Genomic DNA, 19,196 nt, shown 5'->3' with positions numbered 1-19,196 from the left:
CAATGGATATGTCGATGCTAGGGACAGGAGCTTTCAGCTCCAATGCCACCAGCTCTGAGATGGACGAAACGCACATTGCGACGACAGAGGCCCGCAGACACGACCCGCGGGCTAGTGTGACGCCGAGTGTCTTCAGTGAGGAGACCATTGTTCCGGAAAATGCCAGTTACCACGAGTCGGTGCAGGCCGGGAAGAGCGACAAGTCCGAGAAACCAGGCAAGGCCGGCAACAGCAAGCGCAGTGTCGAGGATGACAATGAGGCCCAGATGGAAGCTCAGGTAACCTACCTGGCTCGTGAACTGACTCGTCAATCGACGCGCTTCTCCGTCGCGGGCAACACCGCCGAGAACACATTCCTCGAGACGCAAGAGGACTCGACCCTCAACCCCCATAGCGAGAACTTCAAGGCCAAGAATTGGATGAAGAACTTCCTCGCAATTCAGTCCCGTGATGAAGAACGATACCCCAAGCGCCAGGCAGGTCTTGGGTTCAAGAACCTCAGTGTACACGGCTTTGGCAGTCCCACGGATTACCAAAAGGATGTTGCCAACTCCGTGCTGCAGATTGGGGCTTTGGTCCGAAGCATCGCCGGCACCGGCAAACAAAAGATTCAGATTCTACGCAGCTTCGATGGTCTGGTCAAGAGCGGCGAGATGCTCGTCGTTCTGGGACGTCCTGGATCTGGCTGTTCGACCTTCTTGAAGACCATCGCTGGCGAGATGAACGGTATTCACAAGGACGAGAACTCGTACATGAACTACCAGGGTATCTCCGACAAGCAGATGCAGAGCCAATTCCGTGGTGAGGCGATTTACACAGCCGAGACCGATGTGCATTTCCCCCAGCTCTCAGTGGGAGATACTCTCAAGTTCGCTGCGCTCTCGCGCGCACCGCGCAACCGTCTGCCCGGCGTCAGCCGTGAGCAATATGCAACGCACATGCGTGATGTTGTCATGGCCATGCTGGGCTTGTCACACACCATCAACACTCAGGTTGGTAACGATTTCATCCGTGGTGTCTCCGGTGGTGAGCGCAAGCGTGTCAGTATCGCGGAGGCCACCCTCTGTGGTAGCCCTCTTCAGTGCTGGGATAACAGTACCCGTGGTCTCGACAGTGCCAATGCTTTGGAGTTCTGTAAGACACTAAACCTAATGGCCAAGTACTCTGGTACCACCTGTGCCGTTGCCATCTACCAGGCTTCTCAGAGTGCCTATGATGTCTTCGACAAGGTAACTGTTCTGTACGAAGGTCGCCAGATCTACTTCGGTCGCACCAACGAGGCCAGAGACTTCTTTACCAACATGGGCTTCGAGTGCCCCGACCGCCAAACGACCGCCGATTTCCTGACCTCGCTTACCAGCCCTGCTGAGCGTGTTGTGAAGCCTGGATTCGAGAACATGGTTCCTCGTACCCCCGATGACTTCGCCGCCGCCTGGAAGAACAGTGATGCTTACCAGGCCCTCATGACCGAGATTGCCGAGTTTGATGCCGAGTTCCCTGTCGGAGGCGAGGCTCTGCAGAAGTTCACCGCATCTCGCAAGGCCATGCAGTCCAAGAACACACGGGTTAAGTCGCCTTACACTATGTCTGTCGTAGAACAGATCCAGCTTTGTGTGTCTCGTGGATTCCAGCGCCTGAAGGGTGATTTCAGTTTGACCATCTCTGCTCTTATTGGAAACTTTATCATGGCCTTGATTATCGGTTCCGTCTTCTATCAACTTCCCGACGACACATCCAGTTTCTATTCTCGTGGTGCCCTTTTGTTCTTTGCTGTCTTGCTGAATGCCTTCTCCAGTGCTCTTGAGGTAAGTGAATATCCACCCTTATATAAGCCCTACTAACCCCATCTAGATCTTGACTCTCTATGCGCAACGTCCAATTGTCGAAAAGCAGGCCCGCTACGCCATGTACCATCCTTTCGCCGAGGCTATCTCTTCTATGTTGTGTGATACGCCCTACAAGCTCCTTAATGCTATCACTTTCAACGTACCGCTCTACTTCATGACTCGCCTTCGCCAAACCCCAGGAGCCTTCTTCACCTTCCTCCTCTTCTCTACCGTCACCACCTTCACCATGTCCATGATCTTCCGTACTATCGCTTCTTACTCGCGTACGCTATCACAGGCTTTGGTGCCAGCTGCCATCTTGATTCTCGGCTTGGTGATCTACACTGGTTTCACCATCCCCACCCGTAACATGCTTGGCTGGTCTCGCTGGATGAACTACATCGATCCTATCGCTTACGGTTTCGAGTCTTTGATTGTGAACGAGTTCCACGGCCGCGAGTTCGGCTGCGCGTCATTTGTCCCTAGTTATGAAAATGCCTCGGGTATGAACAGGGCGTGCTCGACAAAGGGAGCCAAGGCTGGCTTGGACTACGTCTCCGGTACTGATTACTACGTGGACAGCTTCCAGTACGCTCACGACCACAAGTGGAGAAACTTGGGCATCATGTTTGCCTTCATGGTCTTCTTCATGGCCACCTACCTTTTCGGCACTGAGTACATCTCCGAGTCCAAGTCCAAGGGCGAGGTTCTGCTTTTCCGTCGAGGTCAAACCCCCAAGCGCACTGGTGGCGTTGATGAAGAGATTGAAATGACCGAAGTTTCCTCTGCAGAGAAGAAGGATGGCTCTGAGTCCGGTGAAGCTGCTGCTATCCAGAGACAGACCGCTATCTTCCAGTGGCAAGATGTTTGTTACGATATCAAGATCAAGAATGAGGAGCGCCGTATTCTCGATCACGTTGACGGTTGGGTCAAGCCTGGTACCTGCACTGCTCTTATGGGTGTTTCTGGGGCCGGTAAGACTACTCTCTTGGATGTTCTTGCTACTCGTGTGACTATGGGTGTTGTCACCGGTGAAATGTTGGTCGACGGTCGTCCTCGCGACCAGTCTTTCCAGCGTAAGACTGGCTACGTTCAGCAGCAGGATCTTCACCTCCACACTACTACTGTTCGCGAAGCTCTTCGTTTCAGTGCTGTCCTCCGTCAACCTGCCCACGTCAGCCGCCAAGAGAAACTCGATTACGTCGAGGAGGTCATTAAGCTTCTCGAAATGGAGCACTACGCTGATGCCATCGTCGGTGTCCCCGGTGAAGGTCTTAACGTTGAGCAGCGTAAGCGTCTCACTATTGGTGTCGAGCTCGCTGCTAAGCCTCAACTCCTTCTGTTCCTTGATGAGCCTACTTCTGGTCTTGACAGTCAAACTTCTTGGTCCATTCTCGATCTGATCGACACCCTCACCAAGCACGGTCAGGCTATTCTCTGTACCATTCACCAGCCCTCTGCCATGCTTTTCCAGCGTTTCGATCGTCTGCTCTTCCTCGCCCGTGGTGGTAGAACCGTCTACTTTGGTGAAATTGGTGAACAATCCCGCACTCTGTCTAACTACTTCGAGAAGAACGGTGCCCCGAAGCTATCTGCCGATGCCAACCCTGCTGAATGGATGCTTGAGGTCATTGGAGCAGCCCCCGGATCTCACAGTGATATTGATTGGCCTGCGGTTTGGCGCGAGAGCCCAGAGCGCGTTGAAGTCCAGAACCATCTTGCAACTCTCAAATCGGACCTCTCCCTGAAGCCCGTGGAGACCAATACCAACGACCCCTCCGGCTTCCAAGAATTCGCTGCTCCCTTCTCTCTTCAACTGTGGGAATGTCTTGCCCGTGTCTTCAGTCAGTATTGGAGAACCCCCGTCTACATCTACTCTAAGATTGCTCTTTGCGTCTTGACTTCTCTCTACATTGGCTTCTCTTTCTTCCACGCCGAGAACAGTCAACAGGGTCTTCAGAACCAGATGTTCAGTATCTTCATGCTGATGACCATCTTCGGTAACTTGGTCCAACAAATCATGCCCCACTTTGTCACCCAGCGCTCCCTCTACGAAGTGCGTGAGCGTCCCTCCAAGTCCTACTCCTGGCAAGCATTCATGACAGCCAACATCCTCGTCGAATTGCCCTGGAACACGCTCATGTCTGTCCTTATCTTCGTCTGCTGGTACTACCCAATTGGTCTCTACCGCAATGCCGAAGCTACAGACTCAGTCCACGAGCGCGGCGCTCTGATGTGGCTGCTCATCCTGACCTTCCTCCTCTTCACCTCGACCTTCTCGCACATGGTCATCGCCGGTATCGACCTGGCCGAGACAGGAGGAAACATTGCCAACCTGGTCTTCTCCCTGTGTCTGATTTTCTGTGGTGTCCTCGCAACCCCACAACAAATGCCCGGTTTCTGGATCTTCATGTACCGCGTCTCCCCCTTCACCTACCTCGTCTCAGCAATGCTGTCAACCGGTACTTCCGGCGCCGCAGTGACCTGCGAGAACGTCGAGCTGCTGCACTTCTCTCCCCCTCAGGCCAGACCTGCAAGGAGTACATGCAAGCCTACATGCAAGGCTTCGGTGGATACCTCATCGACCCCACCGCCACTGATTCCTGCTCCTACTGTGCTATCGGTGACACGGACACTTTCCTCATGAGCGTGTCCAGTTACTACAAGGATGCCTGGCGCAACTTTGGTTTCATGTGGATCTACATCATCTTTAACATCTTCGGTGCGGTGGCCATCTACTGGCTTGCTCGTGTGCCCAAGGGCTCGCGCAACAAGTCCTGAGATAATCTTCCTATCCCCTCTTGTATCTATGATCTCATGGTCTTGCCTGATGGATTTTGGTCCATTCTTTTTTCTTTCTCTACTCTCTCTCTCTATCTCTCATTTCATCTCACATTTCATTTCATTTCTATCTCTCTTTCATCTCATTTGATATTGGACAGGCTTCTTCCTGTGGGCTACTATTCCTCCCAAATACAAACTTCAAAAGCCAAAAGACTCCGCTTAGATCTCTCATGCATGACATGATTCCGTGGAATTGCCTTTTTCGATACTGATACTGATACTGATACTTTGACATTGATTCTGATCTGCGCCTGCATTGCTTTTGCCCTTGGATTTACTTTTGGCTCTCTTTGTACAGTTCCCCCCTTTCATGTTTGAATTTTTGTACAAAGTGTGCTTCTTTTTGTTTTTGTCTTGCATGCGATTGTGTCTGTTGCTTGCATTGGATCTTTGATCGGGTCTTTTATACTGAAAGTAGGATAGCCATAGATAGTCGAATTTATTAAGCCTCGTTTGACTGTTCTGATTCTTGTATCTACTTGTCCCTGCTGTACTCCATAAGGGTTTGTTTAATACGGGTAGAGGATTTATATGATATGAATGTTGAATGGTCAAGTCAATTCAAGACAAGTATAATATCTCAATGTTAAGAATAATGCCCGGAAAGGAAACAAAAGACAAGAACGACGCTTACACCATCCATAGATGATAAGAGAAATGCACGCAAATAGACAAAAAGAAAAGAAAACAGATACAAAAAAGAAATCACCAAGTAAAAGCCTCCTCGACAAAATCCACAACCGCCCCTCTCCCAATCCATCCCCGAGCCGCAGACCTAACCTCATCTGCAAAAGCGCCAGGCCCACAAACACTCACAAGCGCGGCGCCAGTCCGCCCCGGCAAAACCTCATCAAGAACCACCTCCGGTCTACACCTCCCACCATGCATGAGCACCGTGGCAGAGGGGCTAACGATATCCGCAGCCCGACGCGGCTTCGAGACGAACAGCTTGACGACGAGGATATCGCGTCGACCGGGGAGACGCAGGATCTGATCCATGAACTGCGAAACCCAGCTCAGGTGATCGGTCGAGCGGACGGACCAGACGAGGTAGATCTTCTTGGTGGCGCATGTGCCCTCTGCGGCGGCTTGGAGGAGGGATCTCGTGTACAGGAGGTGGTGAGTGATACCGGCGCCGGCACTGAAGAGGACTGCGGTGCCGTAGCTGGATGGGTTTGAGGGGTGGCTTCCGTAGGGGCCTTCTATGAAGCCTGGGAGGGAGAGGGACTTTTGGGGGGCGTTGTTGGCGAGGTTGTAGAGGCGGCGGGTCATGCCTGCGCGGGCAGAGATGATGAGGGTGACTTGGGTTTTTGGGGAGGAGGTGGTGTGTGGGGGGTAAGGGGAATTGGAAGGATTGTTTTTCGAGGGAGGAAGGGGTGAGGGGGATTGGGTTTGAGATTGAGGATTTGGGGTTGTGTTTTGATATTGAGAGGGAGTGGGAGAGAGAGGAGGAGTGGGCGTGGGCTGGGGTGTGAGGGGACGCAAAGGCGTAGGGACTGTCTGTTGATTCGGACCAGGCGATTGAGAATGGGTGGGACATCCACCAGCTGACGGCTGGGATGTAGGCGAAGACGTGGCAGCCCGGTTGGATGGGGATTTGTTTTGGGAGATGGAAGGTGACTCGGCAGGCTTCGCCTGGGAGGGCTGTTACTGTCATTGAAGTTGTGCCGGATGTTGAGACGTTCAAGTGGAGGAGACGGAGGAGGCGGGCGCTTCGTTCCAGCAGCCAGATGGCTGCGATCACCTGGGACCAGCTGCGCTGGGGAAGACTGTCTATCTGGAGGTGGAGGTAGACGCCGAGGAAGGCGAAGACTGCTGCGAGCTGGTGGAGGTGGAGGAAAGTCTCGTAGAAGGCGTGGCGGATTGGGGAGGGCGAGTGCAGACAGAGAAAGATCATGGAGACGGTGCCAACGAGACCCCAGGCGAAGAAGGGAGTGTCACGGACTCGGGCCAGCATGTGGTTGAAGTCTTGCTCGTCACAGGCATTGACAGCCCATGCTGCCGTGTGCACGACGGATTCGAGGACCACCATGCGGCCCAGCCAGCGGTGGAGCAGATTGTAGGTGTCAAAGCTGATGTGCAGGATTGAGATGAGAGGGTTGTTTCGGCCTGCGAGGAGGAAGAGAGGAACCATGTTGAGGACGGCCAGCGTGCCGGAGCGACCACGAAGCTCCGCGATCAGGGCTTTCTTTTCATTGACCCTGTAGTCCAGGTAGACGCAGTAGACAACCTGACTGATGAAGTAGAGAACGACCAGGATGGCTTGCAGCCGGGAGGGGAGAGTGCCGACGTTGAGAGCCGACGACAGCTGCATCTCTCGGTTGTGTCGCTTCTTGCCTAATGGGGCATACAAGAAGTGTTTCTTGAGGTTGGGCCACCATGAGGAGCTCTCCTGTGCCCAGAAGGTCTGTTCCCGTTTCGTGGTCCCCGAGGCGGTGATTTGACGCAGGTAGGCATGGCTGATCTGGGCGATTCGGCCACAAAACAATGCGACAGCGAGGATGGCGAGCGATGCGTAGATGATTCGCGTGATGATCACATCGCGGGGGACATCCACGCCGCCCAGTCCCCTGGAGTACTCATATACGTATGTTGTATTTGCACTGTAGCTTCGAGCCGCGATGTGCGGAAAGGGTGCTGCCATTGAAGAGCCCAGTGGGAGATTGAAATGTGCCGCTTGTGGATGATTAGAAGTAATTGATGTATCCGATGTAGAAGTTGCAGATGTTGCAGATTAATGTATGCTGCCGGTCAACAGCAGGTTTGAATTTGGACTGAGCGCTTGAGGCTTCGAAAGAGAAATGACAGATTGAAGTGGAAAGCGCTTCGATATAGATGGATCGAACAAAGACGCAGTGTCATAGAAGCATTGTCACAATGAGAATTGTCGTCAACAAAGAACCTGTGGCATTCGAGGTTAGCGTCACCAAGAATCGAGTTGAGAGGGGAGACTGACTGGAATGCAGAGATGCAAGGGGGGCAGACAATAGGAGATGAGTATAGATCGGAGAATTAGCCGATCAGGAAGAGCAATAGCAAGAGCAAGAGCAATAGTAATAGCAATAGCAATAGCAATAATAGCATAGATCAGAGATCACCGGCCAAAAGAAGGACAAGAAACAAAGAACGTCTACAATGCAATACAACTCAAGGAGGAAAACCAAAGGGACTGGGCTATTCATGTAAACCTCTGCAACTCCTTAAAAAGCCCGTGAACGCCTCTCAGGCGTTAACTCTGATCCTATCGGACGAACTCCATTTTAATACGCCGGTGTTTCGAGATCTGCCAGGGACGCTCCACCTATCAAATGTGATTTGCTGTTCAGCATGAGAGGGCTCGGCGTCACGCCCAGAGCCAAAGAGACATGATAAATTAAGAGCGCAAGAGACTTCCTGATGTCCGGACCCCTGGGTGGTCTGACAGAGGCTTTGTTTAGTGGTTTCAGATCGGAGCTGTCAACCGAACTGAAACGGTGGCGTTGGATTCCATGAGGTTCATAGGGAAGATAGAGAGTATGTCATATGCAGAAGGTGAAGAAGAGTGTATAACTTATGTTAAACTGTTGTATATATTTATGTAAAATCAACGTGCGCTCACCGCCCCATCCAGCCACCGTCCACGGTGAGAATATCCCCCGACACATAACTGCTAGCGCGACTGGCCAAGTACACCACCGCTCCCTTGAAGTCCTCGGGATTGCCCCATCGACCAGCAGGAATACGCGCCATGATCCCGGCGTTGCGGTCGGCATCGTTGATAAGAGCAGTGTTCATATCGGTGGCAATATACCCAGGAGCAATGGCGTTGACATTGATGCCCTTGGCAATCCACTCATTAGACAACGCCTTAGTCAACTGCCCAATACCGCCCTTGGATGCTGCATAGGCTGGCACCGTGATGCCACCCTGGAAGGTGAGCAACGATGCGACGTTGATGATCGAGCCCCGACGGCCAGAGGGGAACTCGGAGGCATCACGGGCAAGCAGGTACGCGCCGAATTCTCGGCAGAGTGCGAAGACCGAGGAGAGATTCACTTCGAGGACCTGTTATTCCACAAATGAGACATGGCCTATTGACGAGATCACGGACAGGATATTGAAAGGGGCAGGGGGTGTGTCATGAATAGATTGGGCGGGGCTTACCTCGTCCCAGTCCGAGTCTGGGAACTGTTCGCTCGGGTGTCGCCGTTGAATGCCGGCGCAGTTCACTAGAATCTCGGGTTTGAGGCCTTGGCTGGTGACAGCGGGAATGATGTTTTTGACGGCTTGCCGATCTCCTAGTTCTGCGACATGGATCCAGGCTTGACGGCCGAGGCTGGTGATTTGGTCTTTGGTGGATGTGTTGGTGTTGTCTCTCTATAAATAGTGAGTATTCATCCCTCACTCGATATATGACCCCTCCTTTCGGGGTTTCGTACCTGAACCAGGATAATGTCGGCGCCGGCCTCGGCCAAGGCGAGAGCCATGGCTTGGCCAATGCCTCGTGTGCCACCGGTGACCAGGGCAGTTTTCCCACTGAGGGAGAAAAGGGATAGAACGTCAGTCATTTTTGGGGTATATGCGAATCAATTGCGAAGAGAAGAAGAACAGAAGAGAAGAAGCGAACAGTTTAACAACTTCACCTCGACTCCAATGACGCGGGGTTTCCCGCTACGGCAATTTCTATAGCCGGCTCAATAGCCGTCGGCAATCGACCATTTCCCCCAAAGATGAAGTGTTGGTGTAAATGGAGCAGAGAGGAAGAGAAACTCATCTCGCCGTAGCTGGACGAGAAATATCGAGCGATACGCAGTAGTTGTAGACGAGAGAGCCGTAGATGTAGAGTTGCGTTTCCCCACAGTCTCCATCTGCGGGGGTTCTACTTTTCGCATCTTCGCATTTCAACCTTCGCAGCTTCACAGCTTCACAACTTCACGGCGTCACAGCTGCACAATGTCTTAGTATGGAAGACGAATCCCCAACAGAAGCCTCAAGGCGTGACATCGCCAAAAGGGTATCAAGAGCCTGCCTCCACTGCAGACAACGCAAGTCTCGATGTGATCTGTAAGAACCCCCGGATTTCAGATCAGATCGACAGCTCACTGACTCGGAAATAGAGACAGCAATGGGAATCCAGGGAAACCACCGTGTCAACGCTGCGTCCGCGAAAACCGCGAGTGCATCCTTGGTGGCTCCAACCGTGGAGGCCGTCGAATCCGCAAAAACAAGATCAAAAACTTCACTCCGACCAATCCAAATTCAAATCCAAATCCAAATCCCTCCCCAAGCAAAGATTCCGACACATCAAGCCCAGCCGCGTCAGAGAATCGCCCCGCGCAATCACACCGGCATCAGTCTTCTTATCCCGGGCCGGTCGTCTTCTTACCTCCTAACCCGCCAGCCCCGGCCTCCGTCTCCGTAGAAGAAGACGATGCCTCTATCAATTCTGTCCCACGCAACCCATCTGACGCGTGGCAATGTTTAACGGGAATCGCGACACAAGGACAAGGCACGGGAACCGCTGAACCGCGCCAAGCCCGTGTTCGTTCCGAGTCGACTAGTTTCCCAACATATAATGGCCTGCGCGGCGGTGTGGTGTCCGAATTCGCCACGCCCAACACGGGAATCAGGGCGTATAGACTTGTTCAATCGCGCTCGCTGGATCCGGAGACGGTGTGGCAGTTGATTTCTCGTTATGCGGACAACTTTCATCCGTACCTCCCGCTGGTCCCGCGGAAGTATTTTGCGCGCAATGCACTCGATGACTTTTCTGAGAACGAAAAGCATCTTCTGACTGCGGTTCTGACAATTGCATCCAAGGACTTGGTTGATCAGCCGGAGATTCATGAGTACTGCTCGAAATATATGCACGAGTTGATCTCTGGCATTGCGGCTGGTGCCGAGTGTGATGTTGAAGCCGTGGAGGCGCTATTACTGCTGGCAGAATGGGAGCCGCAAGGTCTGCGACCTAAGATCGAGCGCGTTGGACGAGGCGAGGAAGACCGCGCTGCTTGGATGCATGTCGGGCTAGCTTTGCGCTCGGGATACTTCATCGGTATGGACCGTACGTCCTTCCGGGGTGATCCATATGGTGATCAAGAAAGTGAAGCCCGGCGTCGGCTAGCGTGGGCTAGCTGTTATGTTTCTGATCGGCTGATTTCCGTGCGTATTGGGCGTGCGTTCTGGTCGCGGGGTCCTGGGCCCATGACTGGCCTTGTTAGCCAAGATTTCCCCTCGTTGCAGCCTGTTAAGGAGGGCGATGAGGATTATTCGAAGATTTGGCAAGCTATGTTGGATCTCACACAGCTTTATGGGAATGTTCACGAGGTTTTGTATTCTGGAATGCGGGCTAGTAACCAGATGATGTTGATGGGAGATTATGTGAAGTATGTGGATGATTTCCGGCTTGCTATATTGCGGTGGAAATCGCTTTGGGGGTCTTTGGACTGTGAGTTTTCCTCCTCCGACGTTTAATATGGAACTGACATGATATAATAGGCTCACCACCTATGCGCGCAACTCTGCAGTTATCATATGAGTATCTGCGATTATACACAACGGCGTTTGCATTTCAAGCTGCCATCTCTCAATCGCTCGTTCAGCCGAAGACCGATGGGCAAGGCCAACGAGAACAATTGCGCTCCACCTTCAGAAATGTGGCCTCGATGCAAGACTCGCGATTCATCTATGAATCCGTCGATGCGGCAAAATCTTACTTGACGATCCTTGTGGACTCGGTAGATCCAGAGAAGCATCTCCATTTCATGCCCCTCCGTTTCTATCTATATGGAATCTACTCGGCCGTATTCTTATACAAAGTTAGTCAACTCTCAGCGCTCACAAATCACATGAATCATCTGACAAACCAGGCCCGATCATTCGGCATGATGCTCCCATCAGAAGAAGCCAAAGTCCAAGGCCTTGTGGCACGAACAACAGAAGTCCTCAAACAAGCCAGCGCCGGCACAGACGACGTCGGCTCCCGCTACGCCCGCCTTCTCGAACTCCTTTGGAAACCCAAAGCAAACCCCAATCCCAATCCGCCCGAAACCCCAAACCCCGATTTCTCAATACAAGCCTTACAGAACCCAGTAGCAGACCCGGGCTACATGCAATTCAGCCCCGCGAACGATTTCTCCTGGCTCGATCTGGAAGCCGTTGGAGACTATGTCTCTGGAGACCAGATATCGGGCGGGTTATTGGGTCTCGATGCGTTCCAGAATGGATCTGACATGTATCAAGGCCAGGATCGATCACAGACATGGCAGTCTTCTGCTTGGATGGGTGACATGAGCAGTAATCTTCTGTTCTAGTCTACTGCCCGACTGGCTCTCGACAGCGGATTCTTCTCCGACGGCTAATGATGCGGGGCTGCGGGGGATCGGAGATCGCCCGGGTAGCCGACGGGGGGTTTTGTTCTTCCATTTCCTCCCTTCCAACTTCTTCTCCAAATCAGACCAGTTCAGTGGCATTGGAATCATGTCTCTCAACGAGCTTCAAGGACGTCTCGCCCTCATCACCGGCGCTTCAGGGGGGTAAGTTCTCACTCATCTACCCCAAATATCACCTCCAATCTCCAAATAGACAACTTACAAAGCTCACAATCACAGAATCGGAGCAGCATGCGCCCACCAGCTCGCTGAACAGGGCATCAACTTAGCTCTTACATATGCCACAAACCTAACGGCAGTGGAAAACCTAGTAAAAGACCTCCAAACCAAATCCAACAACTCCCTCCAAATCTCAATCCACAAAGTAGATGTCGGCTCCTCCTCCGATATCGACCGCATGTTCCAAGACATTGACCAGCAACACGGCCACCGACCCGATATCCTCGTTTCAAACGCCGGGTATGGCAAGCGCGTACCTAACGTTTGGGACTGTACACTCGAGGAATTCGATTACACAATTCAAGTGAACTTGCGCGCATCATTCATGCTTGTCAAGGGGGTTGTTGAGCGAATGAAGAGTCAGCGCTGGGGACGTATTGTATTCATGTCTTCTATTGCCGCGCAGGGCGGTGGTATTAATGGATGTCGTATGTATTCGCCCTTGACTATGATGTACTGGATCCGGCTAATAATTATCTTGGTATAGACTACGCAGCCTCAAAGGGCGGCCTAACAGGAATGATGAAAAACCTTTCAACCCGCCTGGCCGAGTTTAATATCAGTGTGAACGATGTTGCGCCGGCCATGATTGGTGATACAGGGATGATTCCTAATGCTGCTGCTATTCCGGAGGTTGCGGCTGGTATTCCAATCGGCAGGCTGGGAACACCAGAGGAAACGGCGAATGTTGTCACTATGCTGGTTAAGACTGGCTATATGACTGGTCAGAGTTTGTTATTGGCTGGGGGTTGAAATGATGTATTTTTGCTGTGTATCTATGAAGTACTGTGAATGATTTGATTGATATTCAATTGGATTCAATGCAAGTGTAGCTGTATATGCAATAACGTTATATGGATTCGTAGACTGAATTTATATACCCTCACCATCCCAAACAAATCGCCCTAGTTCAACACCACACCAAGGGTATAAAGCAAACCATCATCAACATCAAACCCAGCGCTTACAACGAAGCACCTCTCCCAGGATTCTCAATAATAACCTTAACAACCGGTTTCCCTTCCTCATCAACACCCGCGCCAGCAAGCTGGAAAGCCCTAGCCCCGTCCTCAAGCTTCACGCGATGCGTAACAACCTTCTCCTCAACACTCCTCATCTTCCCACTAGCAAGCAAAGAAATAGCAGCCGGATACGCAGCCCCATCATACCTAAACACACCAATAATGTCCACCTCTCGCAAGGCCGCCGCGCCAACAGGAACAGTCTGAACCGGGTTTCCCATACCAATCTGAACCAACACTCCACCAGGAGCCGAGGCATAGATTCCAGCCTGGACACAAGCCGGAACCCCAGTGCAATCATAGACACGGCTAAAGCCGGGCATGCTCAACCCAGACTCAGAAGATGCAGCCGCAGCAAGAGCCGCAGCGACCGACTGCGCCGTAGCCAGCGCATAAGCCGTCTGCTCAGCATGCGGGGCATCCTTAGCCGGAGGAGGATTCGCCGGATCCCCACGAGGAATCAAAGCAGTCTTCAAACCCAGCCCCAAACTCTTCGCAATGTCCAGCCGACGCTCATCAATATCCGCCACGAGAATAGAAGTAAAGTTCTCACTCGCAGCCAGCGCACCCGCAATCAACAGCCCAATAGCGCCAGCACCAAAGACCAACGCCGCAGTCTCCTCTCCAGCCGCAGTATTCAGCGCGACTTCGTCTTTCGTGGGCGGGTGCGAGCGCCGCACGGCATGCAGACAGACCGCGAGCGGCTCGACCAGCGCGCCGGCGGCATCGCTCACGGAGTCCGGGAGCGCGTGGCACATGTCCGCGGGATGGTTGGTGCGATCCATGAGAGTGCCGTCGAGATGGGGGTAGGTCTTTGCACTGCTCCGGAAGCGCATGTCCTTGCAGATGTTGTAGCGGCCTTGTTTGCACAGCGCGCATTTCCGGCAGGGGAGGCCGACTTCCAGCGCGACTCTGTCGCCGGCTTTGAGGGTTGCGACGCTGCTTCCTGTTGCTGTTACTGTGCCGGAGGATTCATGGCCGAGACACATTGGCTCTTTTACGACGAAGTCGCCGTTGCGGCCGTGGCTGTAGTAGTGGAGGTCTGAGCCGCAGAGGCCTGTGGCGCGGATTGTGACTTGGACTTCATTGGGTGCTGGTGCGGCGATTGTGCGTTGCTCCTGAGGTCATGGTTAGGGTTTGGGGATTGAGTTGACGATATCTAGATATGGGCTTACGACGCGGAGGTCCTTTGCGCCGTGGAGGACAAGTGCGGTTGTGGATGTTTCTGTCATACTTGCGAGTGTGAGTGCTGTGTCAAAGACAGTAGTGGTACTTGCAGAGTCAGGAATATAAGTGCAAGAGTAAACCGATTCCCGACCCCGCGGCATTTGGAGAGCCGGAGTAACTCCGTCGGGTATTGACTGGCAGAGTAACTTCATTTCCCGACGTGGGGGGTTGTTGAGTCCGTAGTGATAAGGTCGATGTTGTAGATCAGAAATGGATGGGATAGCATAGAGAATGTCCATTATACAAGGTGCTTCTACTACTATATCTGCCTTGCTCACAACTACATTGTATGTTATAACGTGAATGTGTACTCTACTGCAAGTCAACAGCTTCACTTCTTCGTGGGTGGGGCTATGACATCGCGGCATGGGGGTGCGATAGCGGGGGCGAAGAGCTATGGTTTCTCGGTCTCTCGGTTTCTCAATTTCTCGCGCAATGGCATTTCTCTTCTTTTAATCTCCCTTATTCACTACATTGATCATCTTCCAAGGTGTGTCCCAGTCTATCCCAGAGATTATTGCGCGCTTCTAACATTGCTGCCGTAGTCTCCAAATCAATTACCATGTCGCAATCAGCTCTCCTCATCGGAGAAATCTCACACGCGCGCAAGGAGTGGGAGAGTCTTTCCTCAAACTTGACATTAAAGGTAGTCTAGCTCTCCAGCTAAAAAGGCACATTGGGATCATCTTCTAATATAAGACAGGAATTTCCCAGTGGAACACGAGAGGAGTTTATCGCAAACTGCAAGGCGGGCCAGTACGATGATGTAGTGGCTCTCTACCGGTCTAATACTTCTACAAAGGTACGTTTCCCTCGCAATTCATGTGAATGCCCCTGGTTAATTACTTCTAGTACACCGGCCCCTTCAATGCGGAGATGGTGGCCGTTCTGCCCAAGTCGCTGAAGTATATTTGTCACAATGGTGCCGGATACGACAACATCGATGTCGCTGCGTGCTCAGAGCGGAGCATTGCGGTGTCAAGTACGCCGGTCGCGGTCAATAACGCAACGGCCGATGTGGGCATCTTTTTGATGATCGGAGCGCTGCGCCAGGCCCAGGTACCAATCATGACACTGCGGGAGGGTAAGTCCAAGCCCAGAGGAACAATACACGATATTCGATCTAGTATCTGACCACGCGACCACTATTTAGGCAAATGGCAGGGCCCTATCACCGCTAACGGAAAGCAAGAGCGAGCCACACTCGGCCATGATCCCAAGGGCAAGATCCTTGGTATTCTGGGCATGGGTGGCATCGGACGGGTAAGTGCATACATAGAATTTAGTGTCCGAGAGACTGGCTAACGATGATGTCCACGTGCAGGAAATGGCCATCCGCGCCAAGGCATTCGGAATGAAGATTCAATACCATAATCGCTCCCGACTCCCAGCAGAACTGGAGGCGGGCGCAACATATGTCTCCTTTGACGAGTTACTCGCCAATGCAGATGTACTGAGCTTGAACTTGGCACTAAACGCTTCAACTCGCCATATTATTGGCGCCACGGAGTTTGAAAAGATGAAAGATGGCGTGGTGATCGTCAACACTGCTCGTGGAGCCCTGATCGATGAGAAGGCGCTCGTTGCGGCACTTGAGTCTGGCAAGGTATGTGTTTTGAAGTGATCTTTGTTCTTGAGGGTCCATCTGACTAACGGTGATCAGGTGCGCTCTGCTGGCTTGGATGTCTATGAATGTGAGCCCGAGATTGAACCTGGTCTTGTGAGTAACCCTCGGGTTATGCTGTTACCTCATATTGGTACCATGACCTACGAGACGCAGAAGGAGATGGAGATTCTTGTGTTGGATAACTTGCGGTCAGCTGTTGAGAAGGGGGAATTAATTACACAAGTGCCTGAGCAGAAGAAATAGATAGATGTATATAATCATGCACTGGGATTGGGTTTAGCATCATCTACGCCGTAGTGTACTCTACATTTGACTTAGAGACTATAAGTTAGTTAGAGAATTCAAAGTTGGACTGACACCTGATCCACAAGGCTGCCAAGACTGGCCCTTAGAATGACTCAGCATTTACTCAGTAATTACAGGCTAGCCAAAATGGGCTAGCGTTAGGGCTCGCTTAGGGCCAGAGCGCCAAGAGCGAAAAAACCGCACCAAACCTGGTGGCTCAAGCGACCGCCGGCCGACGACGAAAAGCGACAACAATTCATCACCGAGGACCATCACACCCCCCTCGCCAACTCCTTCAAGATGGTGAGTGCTGCCTGTCCCCTTGATCGACAAATGAATCGAAATCCCATTATCTACGACATGCCACCCGTGTGACGGCACATTCAATATCATATTCAATGTCCGATCATCGGGTCGACCTCGCTGTCGTCAATTTCAACCTTCAATCTTCAGCATTGCTAACGAGCAATGCTCTCTTCAGGTCCGTTACGCCGCCCAGGAGATCGAAAACGGCAAGAGCGCCCGCGCCCGGGGCTCTTACCTCCGTGTCAGCTTCAAGAACACCCGCGAGACCGCCCAGGCCATCAACGGTATGAAGCTGTCCAAGGCCGTTACTTTCCTCGAGAACGTCACCACCAAGACCATGGCCGTTCCCATGCGCCGCTACGCTGGCTCCACCGGTCGCACCGCCCAGGGTGAGTACCCTTGAAAATTTCCCAGTTTCGAATTTCGGACCCAGATGGAAGATTGTGGGAATGGAAAATAGCATCGCCAATATACGACGCCATGGACAATGAACAGAACGAGGAAGATCCAGAGGAGATGTGGTTATCGGATTGGCGCTGTTATGGAAAATTTTCGATCTGGAGGAAATTTCGTGTGAATTTGATGGAACAAGGGCTGACTCTTCACCAGGCAAGCAGTTCGGTGTCTCCAAGGCCCGCTGGCCCGTCAAGTCCGCTGAGCACATCCTTGATCTGCTCAAGAACGCCGAGGCCAACGCCGATGGCAAGGGTCTCGACACCAGCGCCCTGGTTGTCAAGCGCATCCAGGTCAACCAGGCCCCCAAGGGTCGCCGCCGTACTTACCGTGCCCACGGTCGTGTACGTTTTCATCAACCCCATTGCTTTCATCTGATTGATGCTGATTATTCTTTTAGATCAACCCTTACATGACCAACCCCTGCCACATTGAGCTCATCCTCACTGAGGCTAACGAGGAGGTCAAGAAGGCTTCCGAGGACAAGAAGGTCCGCCTCTCTTCCCGCCAGCGTGGCACCCAGATCCGCCGTGCTCTCATCGAGGCATAAACGGATCGCATAAGAAGGTGTGAGGGGACGTGTTGAAAAGATTTTTGCGGTGGACGGGAAGGTTCGGAGTTCTACGGCATCAGCTGTGTATGTTGGAACGGAATTCGATACCGGATCATACAAGATTTTTAAGGTCATGGCGCCAACTTTCGGAGGAGAACCAAATAAAAAGTTTAAACGAATGGCCCTGGGTTGATGGAATAGGATTCTGTACTTCTCGATCCCTCATGATACAAACGTGGTTCTTTCTCCGTGATATTCATTGTTTTTTTTTTTACTACCGACTTGGTATCTAGTGTAGACCGCGGATGACTGTATAGGGCTGTAGCTGAGACAGTTGGTTATCTTGACACTGTTCTGATTATACCACTTCAAGGTTGGTATCTACCTGGTATCTATTTGATATTTACTTATTTCCCTTAGCCCTGGAGGTGATAGCCCGATTGACTAGACCACTTCGGGCCCCCGACAGCTGCTATCTATGGAATGCATACGCCAAGGATGATTGCAGTAGATCTATATGCGGGGCCATTTGTACAAGAAGCCTTACAATTCCAACTCTTTCTTGGACTCTCACCCCACCAGCATAGTATATCTTTCTCTTTACACTCTACAAAATGTCCCTCAAAGATTATCGCCTTCTCTGCTTCGATGTCTACGGCACTCTAATAGACTGGGAAGGCGGCATCCTTACTGCTCTCCAACCACTCCTGTCCAACGCAACGGCCCAATTCACCCGGGAACACCTCTTGACAGTCTTCCACGAGTTAGAAAGTACCCAGCAAAAAGCAACCCCCGAAATGCCCTACTCAACGCTCCTAGCAACCGTCCACCCACTCCTTGCCACCCGCCTCGGACTCAACCCCCCAAGCCAAGAAGAAAGCCAACACTTCGGCGACACGGTGGGAACATGGCCCGCCTTCCCAGACACCGTAGACGCCCTGCACCGTCTATCTAAGCATTACAAGCTTGTCGTCCTCTCCAACGTCGACCGGGCCTCGTTTGCTGAATCCAATCGCGGGAGTTTACAGGGTGTACCATTTGACATGGTGATCACGGCACAAGATATCGGCAGTTACAAGCCCGATCTACGCAACTTCGAGTATATGCTCGCGGCCGTGGAAAAAGAGTTTGGAATTCGTCCCGCAGAAGTGTTGCAGACTGCCCAGAGTCAGTTCCATGATCATCAGCCTGCAAGGAGGGTGGGGATTCGCTCGGTTTGGATTGAGAGGCCCGGGGCTACGATGGGGAATCTGGGGGAACCGATTTTTGATTGGCGGTTTGGGACTCTTGGGGAGATGGCCGATGCTCTAGAGGGAGTTTGATGTTGTTCAGATCCTGGATACTGTTCTTGTTCGAGGGTCAAGGAGTAGATGTGAGGGTGAGATGCTCGATCGCAGGTACTGAGTACTTGGCATTTGGGTGATCGACGCTGTGGTGGACGTGTACCCGGTACATGGCACGTGG

General features: G+C 52.3%; 8 protein-coding genes across 8 annotated transcripts; 5 read left to right on the top strand and 3 right to left on the bottom strand.

Moving 5' to 3' along the window:
• Window positions 1-2: 2 nt before the first annotated feature.
• Window positions 3-4,607, top strand: N7511_004910 (pleiotropic drug resistance family ABC transporter; the record flags this gene model as incomplete). The annotated part of the gene is given in 3 exon segments (XM_057127335.1): window positions 3-1,805; window positions 1,852-4,366; window positions 4,378-4,607. 3 exon segments carry the CDS (start codon window positions 3-5, stop codon window positions 4,605-4,607), a joined length of 4,548 nt encoding a protein of 1,515 aa, XP_056986225.1.
• Window positions 4,608-5,375: 768 nt separating this feature from the next.
• Window positions 5,376-7,314, bottom strand: N7511_004909 (ferric reductase family protein; the record flags this gene model as incomplete). The annotated part of the gene is made up of 2 exons (XM_057127334.1): window positions 5,376-6,170; window positions 6,223-7,314. 2 exons carry the CDS (start codon window positions 7,312-7,314, stop codon window positions 5,376-5,378), a joined length of 1,887 nt encoding a protein of 628 aa, XP_056986224.1.
• A 950-nt stretch (window positions 7,315-8,264) lies between these two features.
• On the bottom strand, window positions 8,265-9,217 carry N7511_004908 (putative 2-deoxy-D-gluconate 3-dehydrogenase; the record flags this gene model as incomplete). Its single annotated transcript, XM_057127333.1, has 3 exons — window positions 8,265-8,714; window positions 8,814-9,026; window positions 9,089-9,217. 3 exons carry the CDS (start codon window positions 9,215-9,217, stop codon window positions 8,265-8,267), a joined length of 792 nt encoding a protein of 263 aa, XP_056986223.1.
• A 395-nt stretch (window positions 9,218-9,612) lies between these two features.
• Window positions 9,613-11,962, top strand: N7511_004907 (uncharacterized protein; the record flags this gene model as incomplete). Its single annotated transcript, XM_057127332.1, has 3 exons — window positions 9,613-9,706; window positions 9,787-11,097; window positions 11,148-11,962. The coding sequence occupies 3 exons, from the start codon at window positions 9,613-9,615 to the stop codon at window positions 11,960-11,962; spliced, it is 2,220 nt and encodes a 739-aa protein (XP_056986222.1).
• Window positions 11,963-12,128: 166 nt separating this feature from the next.
• On the top strand, window positions 12,129-13,012 carry N7511_004906 (SDR family NAD(P)-dependent oxidoreductase; the record flags this gene model as incomplete). The annotated part of the gene is made up of 3 exons (XM_057127331.1): window positions 12,129-12,184; window positions 12,260-12,687; window positions 12,747-13,012. The coding sequence occupies 3 exons, from the start codon at window positions 12,129-12,131 to the stop codon at window positions 13,010-13,012; spliced, it is 750 nt and encodes a 249-aa protein (XP_056986221.1).
• A 211-nt stretch (window positions 13,013-13,223) lies between these two features.
• Window positions 13,224-14,513, bottom strand: N7511_004905 (NAD(P)-dependent alcohol dehydrogenase; the record flags this gene model as incomplete). Its single annotated transcript, XM_057127330.1, has 2 exons — window positions 13,224-14,399; window positions 14,457-14,513. 2 exons carry the CDS (start codon window positions 14,511-14,513, stop codon window positions 13,224-13,226), a joined length of 1,233 nt encoding a protein of 410 aa, XP_056986220.1.
• Window positions 14,514-15,070: 557 nt separating this feature from the next.
• On the top strand, window positions 15,071-17,729 carry N7511_004904 (60S ribosomal uL22 domain-containing protein; the record flags this gene model as incomplete). Its single annotated transcript, XM_057127329.1, has 10 exons — window positions 15,071-15,154; window positions 15,212-15,310; window positions 15,361-15,592; window positions 15,662-15,771; window positions 15,833-16,114; window positions 16,172-16,323; window positions 16,594-16,723; window positions 16,902-17,115; window positions 17,336-17,523; window positions 17,580-17,729. The coding sequence occupies 10 exons, from the start codon at window positions 15,071-15,073 to the stop codon at window positions 17,727-17,729; spliced, it is 1,641 nt and encodes a 546-aa protein (XP_056986219.1).
• A 617-nt stretch (window positions 17,730-18,346) lies between these two features.
• Window positions 18,347-19,054, top strand: N7511_004903 (putative haloalkanoic acid dehalogenase; the record flags this gene model as incomplete). Its single annotated transcript, XM_057127328.1, has 1 exon — window positions 18,347-19,054. The coding sequence occupies one exon, from the start codon at window positions 18,347-18,349 to the stop codon at window positions 19,052-19,054; it is 708 nt and encodes a 235-aa protein (XP_056986218.1).
• Between the last annotated feature and the right edge of the window lie 142 nt (window positions 19,055-19,196).

This window comes from Penicillium nucicola (assembly GCF_028828085.1).
Source record: "Penicillium nucicola strain IBT 29836 chromosome Unknown utg000003l, whole genome shotgun sequence".
In the NCBI taxonomy this organism is placed as follows: domain Eukaryota; kingdom Fungi; phylum Ascomycota; class Eurotiomycetes; order Eurotiales; family Aspergillaceae; genus Penicillium; species Penicillium nucicola.
This window is presented reverse-complemented; position numbering and strand designations above follow the sequence as displayed.